The sequence below is a fragment of the Schistocerca serialis genome, chromosome 8 (genome assembly GCF_023864345.2).
Source record: "Schistocerca serialis cubense isolate TAMUIC-IGC-003099 chromosome 8, iqSchSeri2.2, whole genome shotgun sequence".
NCBI lineage: Eukaryota > Metazoa > Arthropoda > Insecta > Orthoptera > Acrididae > Schistocerca > Schistocerca serialis.
Window position 1 is genome coordinate 215,466,031 of NC_064645.1, and position 14,269 is coordinate 215,480,299.

At 46.3% G+C, this 14,269-nt stretch overlaps 1 protein-coding gene across 1 annotated transcript in view; it reads right to left on the minus strand.

Annotated features, from left to right (window-relative positions):
- The window catches only part of LOC126416933 (formin-2-like), a 361,208-nt gene that overhangs the window by 125,396 nt on the left and 221,543 nt on the right, over positions 1–14,269 (minus strand). The window contains exon 4 of the mRNA XM_050084813.1: positions 9,908–10,108. Coding sequence (XP_049940770.1) covers positions 9,908–10,108 — 201 coding nt within the window. The remainder of the gene's footprint in view (positions 1–9,907; positions 10,109–14,269) is intronic.

Genomic DNA, 14,269 nt, shown 5'->3' on the forward strand with positions numbered 1-14,269 from the left:
ATTGTAACTACAGGTAACTGTTAACATCAATTGCTAACGGTTACTTGGACCCCTCGCTTTACTTCTTTTTGGATGAGACCTGCTTTCATTTGTCAGGTTATGTAAACTCCCTGACTAGATAGTGGTTGCAGGACAACCCACACAGTTTGCGCGAAGAAACTCTCCACTCTGAGATCGTAAGTGTTTGGTGTGTATTGTCCAGCATGTGCGTTATTGGTCCCACATTTTCCAGCTAAACCTTAAACAGTGCCAAACATCATCTCTTTCTATGCACAATTAACAGATGCGGAGAAGCTGTATGCAGTATCCCAACAGGATGGAACAGGCGCTCGCACATCCAACCGAAGTACGGCCCACATCACCAAACGAGTCCCTGATGTCAATATAGGCCTCTGGCCCCAAAGGTCCCTGGACACTGTGATTTTTATTTATGTGACGCCCTAAAAAGCAAAGTGTATGCTGAAAATACTCTCACAACAGACGGTCTTAAACAGAATATTACTAGAGAAATTAAGAACATCACGCATGCAGAATTAGAGAGTATTGCTGGTCCTGTTATCATACGAAGTGAGCGATGCCTCTTTGCCCATGGCCACTGTGGTGTTACCGCCAGACACCACACTTGCTAGGTGGTAGCCTTTAAATCGGCCGCGGTCCGATAGTATACGTCGGACCCGCGTGTCGCCACTGTCAGTGATTGCAGACCGAGCGCCGCCACACGGCAGGTCTAGAGAGACGTCCTAGCACTCGCCCCAGTTGTACAGCCGACTTTGCTAGCGATGGTTCACTGACAAATTACGCTCTCATTTGCCGAGACGATAGTTAGCATAGCCTTCAGCTACGTCATTTGCTACGACCAAGCAAGGCGCCATTATCATTTGCTATTTATCTTGTGATGCATGTACCGTCAGACCGATGTTCACCCATTATGGATCAAAGTTAAGTATTCCAACAGCTACGCACTTTATTTGCTAGACTCAAATCCTTTAACTGTTCCAGACCACACGCCAGCCTGCGTGAGCTTAAACGCGTGCCTTTCGGTTACCCGTCACTGTGGACTGGCTGTCTTGCCAGTCCACAACAGCCACCACTTCCAGCGTCTCTTATGGACCTGTTCGTTTTTTGTTAGTTCATTGTGATACTGTCGTATGATTTTCGGTTCGTATTTCTGCGATGCGTACATGTGGCCGTATCGATTCCTGGCGTCAGCGCGCCTTTACACAAAGAAAAATTGCTCTGTGGTCAGAGACGCCACGCGCGGATAGCAGTTTCAAGTGCGCGTCGGACGAGCCTGTGGTGACTGGTGAACTGGACGACAAAGGGCAGAGTAGTCGTGCAGCGTGTGCTGGGCGCACGCTATAGTTGGAGTCACGAACGATGGCGGTGGAGTTAGGCTTGTTTTGCGCACTTACGTCACGCATACTCCGGAAGCTGCTGCGAATGCCTTAGCTAATGCGGGCATTCAACGTGATCGTAGCGAATTGTTTAGTGATTTTATATTTCATTTGTTGCGAGTTGTCATTGCTGATGGTGGTGGTTGAACGGTCAATTAGGGCGATTCACAAACAACTACTTAAGTACACATGTTATTCCAAAAACGTTATCGTGGAAGTAGAGGCCAGGAGGTGCTGGTGAAGAAACACAAATTGATAAGGTTATCTTTTATTTTAAAAGGATTTCTCAGTAATAAATTTTTAAGTCTGGCATTTCTTGAAAAAAAATAATTCAAAACAATTTCAAATACCTTGACAATTTTCATTACGAAAAGGAGATTACCAAGTATGACTTAACAACTTGCCAATAATGAGAAGACAAAGGTTAAAAAAAACTCTTTTAAAAAACAGCTCTATGTAAAGGATTGCAAGGTTTGACGTTAAAAATAAGAAGATTATAAACTTGTTATATCAATAAGGGAACAATTCCAAAAAAAAAACAAAAAAAGTCTTTAAGTAGCTAGCTTATACTAGGCAAAAATAGTTGTCTCTCGCCAGTTACATAACTTATATTTGTTACAAGATAAATGTGAATAAGCCAGCACACCAACCTTCACATTAAAGGCAGTTCCCCCCCCCCCCCCCCCCCAAAAAAAAAAAATTCTTAACTCGGTGAGGGATCGAACGTGTAAAGGGGCCCAAATCACAATAGGCGGAATAGTTACTGGTGGTCTACAGGGCCATAGCAGATCAGCCCCAAAACTTCCATTACAAGAACCAGAAGATGTAGCAAGGGCGGTGCCTGCACAGACTCCGAACCACAGAGACCCGCGACACCGACCCTAAATCACCCAATCGAGGTGTGAATGAAAACGGCCCGACCAAGAAACAATTACCATATTCCCGTGGACGACCCCAACAAAACCACTGGTGAAGAAACTCTTAAGCTTCACTAGAACCTGAAAACCTTCTCTTATATATATATATATATATATATATATATATATATATATATATATATATATATATATATATATATATATATATATACGAGGGCGGTTCAGAAAGTAACCTCCGATTGGTCACAGTGCGGGTTGTGGGGGGAGTAGCGACGCCATCTGTGCGTTCACGCACTCAACAGGTCAGTCGGCATCAAGCCGTGGTCGAGTGAACGTCATACCTGCGCTAGTTTAGTTTTTGTGGCAGTTTGAAATGCGTGCTGCAATAGAAAACCCCGCCAAATGTGAAGTGCGTGCTGTCATAAGGTTTTTTACAGCCAAATGATATTCTGCAGCAGCTATTCATCGTGAGCTTTGTGCTGTGTACGGACCAAGAGTTATGAGTGAAGGAGTTGTCCGTGAATGGGTACGTTTATTTAAAAGTGGACGAGAAAACGTTCATGATGAAGAGAGGAGTGGTAGACCATCATTGGTGACTGACGAACTCGTTCAGACAGTTGATGCAAAAGTTCGTGAAAATCGACGTTTCTCAATGTCGGAGTTGTCTACTGGTTTTCCACAGATTTCTAAGACTCTCTTGTACGAGATAGTGACAGCAAGATTGGGTTACCGTAAGTTCTGTGCACGATGGGTGCCCAAAATTCTTACCGACCACCACAAAACTCAAAGAATGGCCTCTGCATTAGACTTTCTGTCACGTTATGAGGACGAAGGAGAACCATTGTTAAACAGAATCGTGACCGGTGACGAAACCTGGATTACGTACGTGAACCCTGAGACAAAAGAACAATCAAAGATGTGGGCACATTCAAATTCGTCTACCAAACCAAGAAAAGCCTCGCAAGATTTTTCTGCCAGAAAACTGATGGCAACGGTGTTTTGGGATGCCAAAGGGGTGTTGTTGGTTGAATTCATGGAACGTGGTACGACCATTAATCAAGACGTGTACTGTGAAACAATAAAAAAGTTACGACGGGCTATACAGAACAAACGCCGTGGTATGCTGACTTCCGGTATCGTTTTTTTGCACGCAGAACAACGGCCCTTCTTGAGTCCTTCAAGTGGGACGTTATCAACCATCCACCTTACAGCCCAGACCTGGCGCCAAGTGATTATCACCTCTTCATGCATTTGAAGAAATGGCTCGGGTCACAGCGGTTTGATGACGACGAAGAGCTCAAAGATGCGGTCACAGGCTGGCTCCAGGCACAAGCGGGTGATTTTTATGCAGAAGGAATTTCAAAGCTTGTGAAGAGATACGATAAGTGCCTCAATCGCTATGGAGACTATGTAGAAAAATTGTGCAAAGATGTAGTTGTAAGATGTATATATTAAAATATTTTTATTTAACTTGGTGTATTTTTTTAAATCAACCGGAGGTTACTTTCTGAACGGCCCTCGTGTATATAAACTTCTCACACTCCACCCCAGCGCCGGGAACACGTCGCACTTCCAAATGCTCGTCAGAGCCAACCGCTGCCAGTGGTTTCAACGGCCGATAAGAAGACATACGGTCCCACGCCCTGATCTCCTGCGCCACGGCTTCTAAGCTTCATAAGCCACGTACATGCGGGTAAGGCAGACTTCGCCCCTGATAGCCAAGAGGTCGGCCAAAGCACGTGGCGACCAGTTGACGACCCCCAACAACAGGGCACCGCTCGCGCCACCACCTCTCTCCGTCACCGTACTCCTCGAACGTCACGCGACCTTACACTTGCTCCACCTCCCGCCAGAGGGCTTTAGCGATACAAGCAGCGCGCCAAACCGAAAGCGCCACCGCAAATACTCGACGCGAAGCGAAAGTACTCCGCCTGGCGCGATTTTCGATGAGCAGGACACAACTACGTCTCAGTGGTAAGTGATAAATTCTGTATAAGCAAGCGAGAGACATAATTTGCAGGATACATGCTTTCTTCAAGCGGGAAGCACGCGCATGCGCATATCGCAACTGTCGCTTTGAATCGTCAAGTATGCAATTTCCGTCCGTGCCTCGACATGCGCGAACGGCCATCGTTCATGGACTGGACTTACAGTTGTGGACTGCAAGTTCGGAAAGTGCTACGCCAGCGACGGCGTCGTCCGAGTGGTGGGTCTACGGACCGAAGGTTGCTGTTTAGTTGGCAGATGGCGGGGATCACATCTGAACTAGTGCCTCGCACTCCTACTGATTTTGGTGAACGTCGGCGTTCAGTTTGGAATCTGAACTGGGTCTGTTGATAATTTTTACTTATGGACCGTCTGACAGCAACTGAATAAAACACAATTTTAGTGCCATACGCGTTTCGCCTTAATTTTCTGCAAGGCATCATCAGTGGCAGGTTGAAGTGGGCAATGTCTTACATTTTACGCTCCTGTTGCATTTTTGGTGTTGTTCTTCTTCTCATGAATGCCATTTTACGGTTTTTTCCCACATTCCACAGCACTATGAACTGAACGCTTGTTTCAATACAGTGCAACCAAAACATTGCATTGAAACAAGCGTTCAGTTCATAGTGCTGTAGAATGTGGGAAAAAACCGTAAACTGGCATTCATGAGAAGAAGAACAACACCAAAAATGCAACAGGATGTAAGACATTGTAAAATGAAAGACATTGTCCACGCAACCTGCCACTGATGATGCCTTGCAGAAAATTAAGGCGAAACGCGTATGGCACTAAAATTGTGTCTTATTCAGTTGCTGTCAGACGGTCCATAAGTAAAAATTATCAACATACCGTAAATTACACGCAACTGAGGAAGACAGGACTACAAAAGTTGAAGATTTCTGAACTACGTCATTCGCCTTGGCTGGAACAGTAATTCGTTCGTCTGTGATCGACTCCGGTCCCGTGCAGGTTCATTCTGTAAATTGAACTGTTTACGGTTAGCGAGTCTTGGGATCATTTTTCCTATTTCTAGCCGCGCGGGATTAGCCGAGCGGTCTGCGGCGCTACAGTCATGGACTGTGCGGCTGGTCCCGGCGGAGGTTCGAGTCCTCCCTCGGGCATGGGTGTGAGTGTTTGTCCTTAAGATAATTTAGGTTAAGTAGTGTGTAAGCTTAGGGACTTATGACCTTAGCAGTTAAGTCCCATAAGATTTCACACACATTTGAACCTTTTCCTATTTCTTCCGGAACACATCAAATTGGATGTTCCGCCGAAGAGCGACTTAGGCTTATCATTGATTGTACTGTCACAAAATTTACCCTGGCAGTGTTCTGCAAGTTTCCATGAATGTGTGGCTAATCGAATACCCTTCTGATGTAAACTTTCTGCCGGCCGTGGTGGCCGAGCAGTTCTAGGCGCTACAGTCTGGAACCGCGCGATCGCTACGGACACAGGTTCGAATCCTGCCTCGGGCATGGATGTGTGTGATGTCCTTAGGTTAGTTAGGTTTAAGTAGTTCTATGTTCTAGGGGGACTGATGACCTCAGATGTTAAGTCCCATAGAGCTCAGAGCCATTTGAACCATTTTTTTGTAAACTTTCTGGGGCATGTAAATCATGTTGAACTGTGTGCGGCAGCCCTTTGTGACCGAGCGGTTCTATGCGCTTCAGTCTGGAACCGCGGGACCGCAACGGTCGCAGGTTCGAATCCTGCCTTGGGCATGGATGTGTATGATGTCCTTAGGTTAGTTAAGTTTAAGTAGTTCTAAGTTCTAGGGGACTGATGACCTCAGATGTTAAGTCCCATAGTACTCAGAACCATTTGAACCATTTTGAACTGTGTGCCTAATATTCCAGAGAAGTGACGTCTGCTTCGGGGTATTTCGTGAATGTGGATACATGTTCTCAGGTTGCAATGGCCGAATTTTGCATGTCAGGAAGTTAATTATTTCTGTGATTCTAAAGTTGTCAATCAATCCTACCAAGGTTTGACAGTATTGTTCCAATTTGCCTCATATTCAAGAGGCAGGGTGAGCGTAAAGTTAAGACTGATAGAGACAATTAATCGTTTACAGAGTTGGTCCTTAGCTTGGGACTGTAGTACAATAAGCCACGTACTGATGTATCTGACGCTGATGAAAGGTTCGTTTGTGTGTGGCGCATTAGTGCATGTTATGTTTCAGTGAATTGTAATTAAATGGTTCAAATGGCTCTGAGCACTATGGGACTTAACTGCTGTGGTCATCAGTCCCCTAGACCTTAGAATTATTTAAACCTAACCAACCTAAGGACATCACACACATCCATGCCCGAGGCATGCCCGGTCGCGCGGTTCCAGACTGTAGCGCCTAGAACCGCTCGGCCACTCCGGCCCGCAATTGTAATTAAATTTTGTTGTTGATTCTTCTACAACTACCGTAACTTTGGTTTTCTCACAATCGAATTAGTTGAACTGGCGTTAAGTCATTCTCATGTCAGTATCCCTATGGGCAGTTACGGTCCACTAACATGAAAAAGTTTCTGAAGCTTATTTGGTTTAGAAAAAATTCTTTGAAAGATTTTAAATTTTTCAGGTTATTGGCTTTAAAGTTTAAAGAAAAGGAAACTTGAGCAATCTAGAATTTCAGTGATTATTCTAAATACCTTGGATCATTGCAAATTTTTTAAAATGGTTATTGGCTCTAATGTTAGATAGAAATAAAATTTTGGGTAATTTAGAGTATCAGTAATTGCCTTTAAATGTTTTGAAAGATTTTACATTCTAATAAATTTGCATGATATTAATGTTTTATTACGGTCGGAGGAAGGCAATGGCAAACCACCTGAGCTGGGACGTTGCCTAGTGCAGCGGTGCGGGTCTGTAGCATCGTCCCCTACGCTCTGTCAAGGAGTATGGGACTTCATCATCATAAATGTTATAGGATTATTGGTTTGAATGCTTTAAGGAAGAGAAAGTATGAATTTTCTGTGAACCAAGTAAACCAATAAATGTTCAGCTACCGTGCTCAGCCGCTTACCACACCTTCTATCCTGAGCAGCTCCACAGGTTGCCTTTTGTAAGGTGCCTCTTACGGGAGGAGGACATTTTTACCGTTCTTAATAAATTATTGTCTCTTATTGATGTATTCACGATAGTTAGGAAGTGCTGTAGTCCGTAGCCGGCCATGAGTCGGAGAGCATTTCCCACGCTGGCTGGCTAGGTGACGAAGCGACCATATGTCGCGCGTAGTGGATGGGGCTCGGTGCTGCACCGTAGCAACAAGCGTCAGCCTGGGAAATATGCATGACGGAAAGTACCGCCATCTTGGCGCCAAAGTCACCGATTTTGCTTATTTATATTTAATAATTAAAGTCATTTATGACAACATGAATACTAGGAGGAGCCGCTGGATGTTTAAAACTATTTATCATAATTTTGTCTCGTTAAAATTCACACCCATTCATTAACAAATGCATATCTTAGTAAGTACGAACTTGATCGGAAATCCACGAACTGTGACGAAACTAGTAAGAGATACGGACTGCGCGCCAAAGTCGGCAGTCGGCGTTAAGAGGTCTTCCTGTCTTGTTCGATGGTAGCCATGCTCTCGGTTACGAGTAGTTTGTGACATGAGTGTTTCATTATTGATCTAATAGGAATAAAAGTGATATTACGGCATTCTGAATGTTAATTTCGAGTAAATAGATACCCCAAAGTTGATCGATTGCAATTTCAGATAATTAGCTTCCGCCGACAGAGACATCCAATGCGCCAATGGACATCCAATGCGCCAATGAAGAATCTGCGCGGGACGACATTTACTACAGCTGCACCGCTCACAGGTTGGAGGAAATCCGACGACACGACCCACCAAGGCGGATCAAGGAAGGTCCGACTTACACTCGCAAATTTCGGGTGGAAATGCTGACCAGTTATACTGTGCGTCACATATACCACCCTCTATGGACTCGCGGCTAAGCTGAGTAATAACAGTATCAGTTTAGAAGAGAGGGGATCTTGCACTTTCCCTTTCGAATCCTTAAGAGAATCTACCACATTGTTACTTTAACGTCGGGCGTGATACCAACCGATTTTATGTGGGACACCCTGTATTACATATATTTGTAGTAAACTACACTCCTGGAAATGGAAAAAAGAACACATTGACACCGGTGTGTCAGACCCACCATACTTGCTCCGGACACTGCGAGAGGGCTGTACAAGTAATGATCACACGCACGGCACAGCGGACACACCAGGAACCGCTGTGTTGGCCGTCGAATGGCGCTAGCTGCGCAGCATTTGTGCACAGCCGCCGTCAGTGTCAGCCAGTTTGCCGTGGCATACGGAGCTCCATCGCAGTCTTTAACACTGGTAGCATGCCGCGACAGCGTGGACGTGAGCCGTATGTGCAGTTGACGGACTTTGAGCGAGGGCGTATAGTGGGCATGCGGGAGGCCGGGTGGACGTACCGCCGAATTGCTCAACACGTGGGGCGTGAGGTCTCCACAGTACATCGATGTTGTCGCCAGTGGTCGGCGGAAGGTGCACGCGCCCGTCGACCTGGGACCGGACCGCAGCGACGCACGGATGCACGCCAAGACCGTAGGATCCTACGCAGTGCCGTAGGGGACCGCATCGCCACTTCCCAGCAAATTAGGGACACTGTTGCTCCTGGGGTATCGGCGAGGACCATTCGCAACCGTCTCCATGAAGCTGGGCTACGGTCCCGCACACCATTAGGCCGTCTACCGCTCACGCCCCAACGTCGTGCAGCCCGCCTCCAGTGGTGTCGCGACAGGCGTGAATGGAGGGACGAATGGAGACGTGTCGTCTTCAGCGATGAGAGTCGCTTCTGCCTTGGTGCCAATGATGGTCGTATGCGTGTTTGGCGCCATGCAGGTGAGCGCCACAATCAGGACTGCATACGACCGAGGCACACAGGGCCAACACCCGGCATCATGGTGTGGGGAGCGATCTCCTACACTGGCCGTACACCACTGGTGATCGTCGAGGGGACACTGAATAGTGCACGGTACATCCAAACCGTCATCGAACCCATCGTTCTACCATTCCTAGACCGGCAAGGGAACTTGCTGTTCCAACAGGACAATGCACGTCCGCATGTATCCCGTGCCACCCAACGTGCTCTAGAAGGTGTAAGTCAACTACCCTGGCCAGCAAGATCTCCGAACCTGTCCCCCATTGAGCATGTTTGGGACTGGATGAAGCGTCGTCTCACGCGGTCTGCACGTCCAGCACGAACGCTGGTCCAACTGAGGCGCCAGGTGGAAATGGCATGGCAAGCCGTTCCACAGGACTACATCCAGCATCTCTACGATCGTCTCCATGGGAGAATAGCAGCCTGCATTGCTGCGAAAGGTGGATATACACTGTACTAGTGCCGACATTGTGCATGCTCTGTTGCCTGTGTCTATGTGCCTGTGGTTCTGTCAGTGTGATCATGTGATGTATCTGACCCCAGGAATGTGTCAATAAAGTTTCCCCTTCCTGGGACAATGAATTCACGGTGTTCTTATTTCAATTTACAGGAGTGTATTTTTGTTTTCTTTATTCGTACCCCCCCCCCCCCCCCCCTCCGAGAGAAGTTGTCCAGCCCTAGGTGGCATCCCTAGCGTGCTTTCGCAGCTGAGTAAGAGGTGCGCTTACCTTCGAACTTCTGGTAGATCTGGAAGTCGAGCTTCTCGGGGACGAAGCGCGGCCGGTTGACCCTCTGCTCGAGCGTGCCCTTGTCTAGCGTGAGGCTGGCCACCTTCCTGAGCACGTTGCTGTCGGGAATGGAGTCGCTCAGCGAGGAGTGGCGGCGAGTGTCCACCGTCTGCTGCTGCTGCTGCTGCTGCTGCTCCACACCTGCCAACAGGAACACCGACGTCGTCAGCAAAGGCCTCCTTTACTCCAACAGCGTATCGAGAATTTTTGCCGCCGTGCTGGAACGTCAGCGATTACCAATTTAAGACCGAGAGAAAAATGCACGGATAAGAAAAAGTGTGAGATGCTTCGCCTATACCGCTCAGTCTAAATATGAAAGAAACAGTTGCGGAAATAAAGGAAGGGTTTAGGAGCGGGATTAAAATTCAGGGTGAAAGGACATCAATGATATCATTCAATTATGGCACTGCTGTTCTCAGAAACAAACGTAAAACAGCAGGACCTGTGGAACTACAGTGAACAGTCTTATGAGCAAACACAATGGACTAAGATTACACCGAGGAAGACGAAACCAAAGAGGGGAAACAAAAACGATATTAGCTGTAAAGCCGGCCGGAGTGGCCGAGTGGTTCTAGGCGTTTCAGTCTGAAACCGCGCGACTGCTACGGTCGCAGGTTCGAATCCTGCCTCGGGCATGGATGTGTGTGATGTCCTTAGGTTAGTATGGTTTAAGTAGTTCCAAGTGCTAAGAGACTGATGACCTCAGATGTTAACTCCCATAGTGCTCAGAGCCATTTGAACCATTAGCGGTAAAATTTACTTCAAAATTCAGAATCGCGAAGTAGGCGAAGAGAAGGCGTTGTGCGACTTCGAAAGCAAATACGAGGGTCGTTCCGAAAGTAACGCCTCCAGTTTTTGTGGTGACTTTGAATGTCCGCACTAGATGTCGTTGGTGTAGTGCTAGTGCTTGAACCCTTCATTTCCAGGTAGTTTCGTTGTTCTGCGGTAGCTGGCGCTAGCAGAGCAGTGTTCTAAAATAGAGTCTGATATGGACACGTGAATAAAACAGCGATGTGTGATTTAACTCCTCACTGCAGAAGAAATTGCGCCGTTTGTTATTCATGGACGCTTGCTAAAGGTGTACGGAGACTTGAGCAATGTAAAGCGATGGGTACGGCATTTTACGGCGGTGAAAAGGGTATTCATGACAAGCCACGGGGCGGTCGACCGTGCACAGCTGTCATCCCTCGGAACGAAGAGCGTCTTGTTCAATTCATGCGTGCTGATCGGCGGTGACGACCAGAGAATTGTGTCCACAGCTGAATTTCGTCTGTAATGTCTTGGAAACAATGTTAGAACATCTTGGTTATTACAAAGTCTGTGCGAGATGGGTCCCGCGTATGTTTACAAAAGAACAAAATATTCATGGAATAGAAATTTGTAGGGATCCGCTGGATCAATATGAAGCTGAAGGTGACGTCACCGTAGATGAGACGGTGTCGCCACCACGAGCCACAATGCAAAAGATAGTCTATGGAATGGTGACATGCGAATTCAGTGTCAAAGAAGACATTCAAGACAAAGCCGTCTGTAGGCAAACTGATGTGCACAGTCTTCTGGGATAGCCAGGTAGTGGTTCCTTTGGTTGTCCTGGAGCCTGGAGAAACTGTCAATTCAGCATGCTACAAGACGACACTGACTAAGCTGAACGCCCGAATTTCCAGGGTATGGCCAAAGAAAATGACCAGCTTTCACCTGCAACATGACACCGCCAGGCCCCACAGCACACTGCAAAATTCGTACAGGTCCGATTTAGCGCCTTCAGACTTCCATCTCCGTGGGCTTCTGGAAGATGGACTACGAGGCGAACATTTTTCAGACTCGGATACTGTTGTCAAAGCTGTAAAGAAGTGGTTAGCCTCAGCTTGTTTCAATTTTTACAAGCGTTGCATGCAGGCTCTGGCTTATCGTTGGCGAAAGCGCAGTCTGCAGCCGAAATATTGCTCTATTTAGCTGTGCTGTTGTGATTCATGTATCTCCTGTACTTTCCATGAATAAAAATAGGAGGCTTTGCTTTCGCAACGACCCTCGTAATACGTGACGGACGAAGTAAGGAAGATATAAAAAGCTGACTAGCTAAGGCTCAGAGGTCATTCATGACCGAAAGTAGTCTGCTAGTATCAAATATCCACCTCATTTTGATAGTCTGAGGAAGAGATTTCTGAAAATGTACATTTGGAGCATAGCACTGAATGGAAGAGAACCATGGACTATGAGAAAGTTCGAAAAGACGAAAATCGAAGCGTTTGAGATGTGGTACTAAAGAAGGATGTTTACAAGTGGGTAAACACATTCTGAGTTCCAATAGAATATATTTCCATCAGACAGAAAATCTTCTGTCCATAAACCAGCACTAATTTAGAAAGCATCGCTCGTGTTAAACTCAACTTCTCCTTTTCTCACACGATATTCTGGAAATCATGGGTGGAGAACAGACAGACAGATTCCGTATTCCTACATTTCCGAAAATCGTTTGACACGGTGCCCCACGGCAGACTGTATACGAAGGTCCGAGAATACGGTATGGGTGCCCTGATACGTGAGTGGCTCGAAGATTTCTTAAGGAATAGAATCCAGTGCGTTGTCCTCGACCATAAGTGTTCATTAGAGACAAGGATATTGTCAGCAGTGTCCCAGGGAAGTATGATAGGACCGTTATTATTTTCTATGTACATAAATAATCAGAAGACAGGATGAGCAGCAATTTACGGTCACGTACGGGAAGGTGTCGTCGTTGGGTGGGTGACTGCAGGAGTACACTAGATGACGGACAAAATTTATAGTTAGTGTGATGAACGGCAGCTTGCTCTAAATCTAGGAAAATGTAAGTTAATGCTGATGAGTAGGAAAAACAATTTGCAACATTGGTATGGTGTAGCTTAAGACAGTCAAATCCATCTAATATCTAGGTGAAATGTTGCAAAGCGATATGAAATGGAATGAGTTCGTCAGGCATGTAGGAGGGAAGGCGAATACTCGACTTAGTTTTATTGGGGCAATTTTGGGAAAATGTAGCTCATCCGTAAGGAAAAAGGCGTATAGAACGCTAGTGCGGTCCATTCTTGAGTACTGGGTATCCCCATCAGGGCGGATAAATGGAAGACATCGAAGCAATTCAGAGGCGTGCTCCTAGATTTGTTATCGGTAGGTTCGATCAGCACGCAGGTATTACGGAGATGCTTCGTGAATTCAAATGGGAATCACTGGAGCGAAGACGACGTTCTTTTCGTAAGGCACTACTGCTGAACTGCTTTCAGACAGTTGATTTTCCCTCGCTCTACTTGCGAGTGGAACAGTAAAGGTAAGCCGGCCGGTGTGGCCGTGCGGTTAAAGGCGCTTCAGTCTGGAACCGCGTGACCGCTACGGTTGCAGGTTCGAATCCTGCCTCGGGCTTGGATGTGTGTGATGTCCTTAGGTTAGTTAGGTTTAATTAGTTCTAAGTTCTAGGCGACTGATGACCTCAGAAGTTAAGTCGCATAGTGCTCAGAGCCAGTAAAGGTAATTAGTACCACCATGCACCATATGGTGGTTTGCGGCGTACGTGTGTAGATGTAGACGTAGATTGATGAAATACGGAATGACGAGGTTTTGTGCAGAATCGATAAGGATAGGGACATTAGGAAAACACTGACGAAAAGAAGGGATAGGATTACAGGACATGAGGTCAGTACCCAAGGAATGCCTTTCACTGTACTTCAGTTAGATGTGAAGGAGAAACAGTTGTAGGTAGATGCTGGAATACGTTCAAAAAACAATTGAGGACATAAAGTGCAGGCGCTGCTCTGAGATGAAGAGGTAGGCACAGGAGAGGTTTTAGTGGCTGTCAGCATCAGATCAGTCAGAAGACAGATGACCAAAATAAATAAGTGAATATAATGTACCAGTCTAAATCGCATTAACTGTAATTTTAATGTTGGTTACATAGCAGCCTCATCAGAGCAATTTCAAAGACAAATGTGAAGCCAGTATGCAGAGTCACTGTGTTATTACCAAGTAGTCAGCAATGCGAACTGGTATCGCTCGAGTATCTAGTAAAACCTCCTTGATCAACGTTGAACTGTTCTGCCCTCTGTTGAAGTAACGCAGATCTAAGTACTGTCCGTGTTATGCACAACTCACTAGAAGGGCAGCTATCGAGTTTAGCTGTGTATCGACTTGCCGCGGCTCAAACAGAAGAGATATCTGTCTCAAGTGCGGTTGTTATGAGCGTAAAATGGTTCCACTCAACAGTATTTGGACTGGAATCAGTGGAGCGTGACGTGAACTCCGGCACGAATCGTTTGGTGGTATGCGGGGTATAGA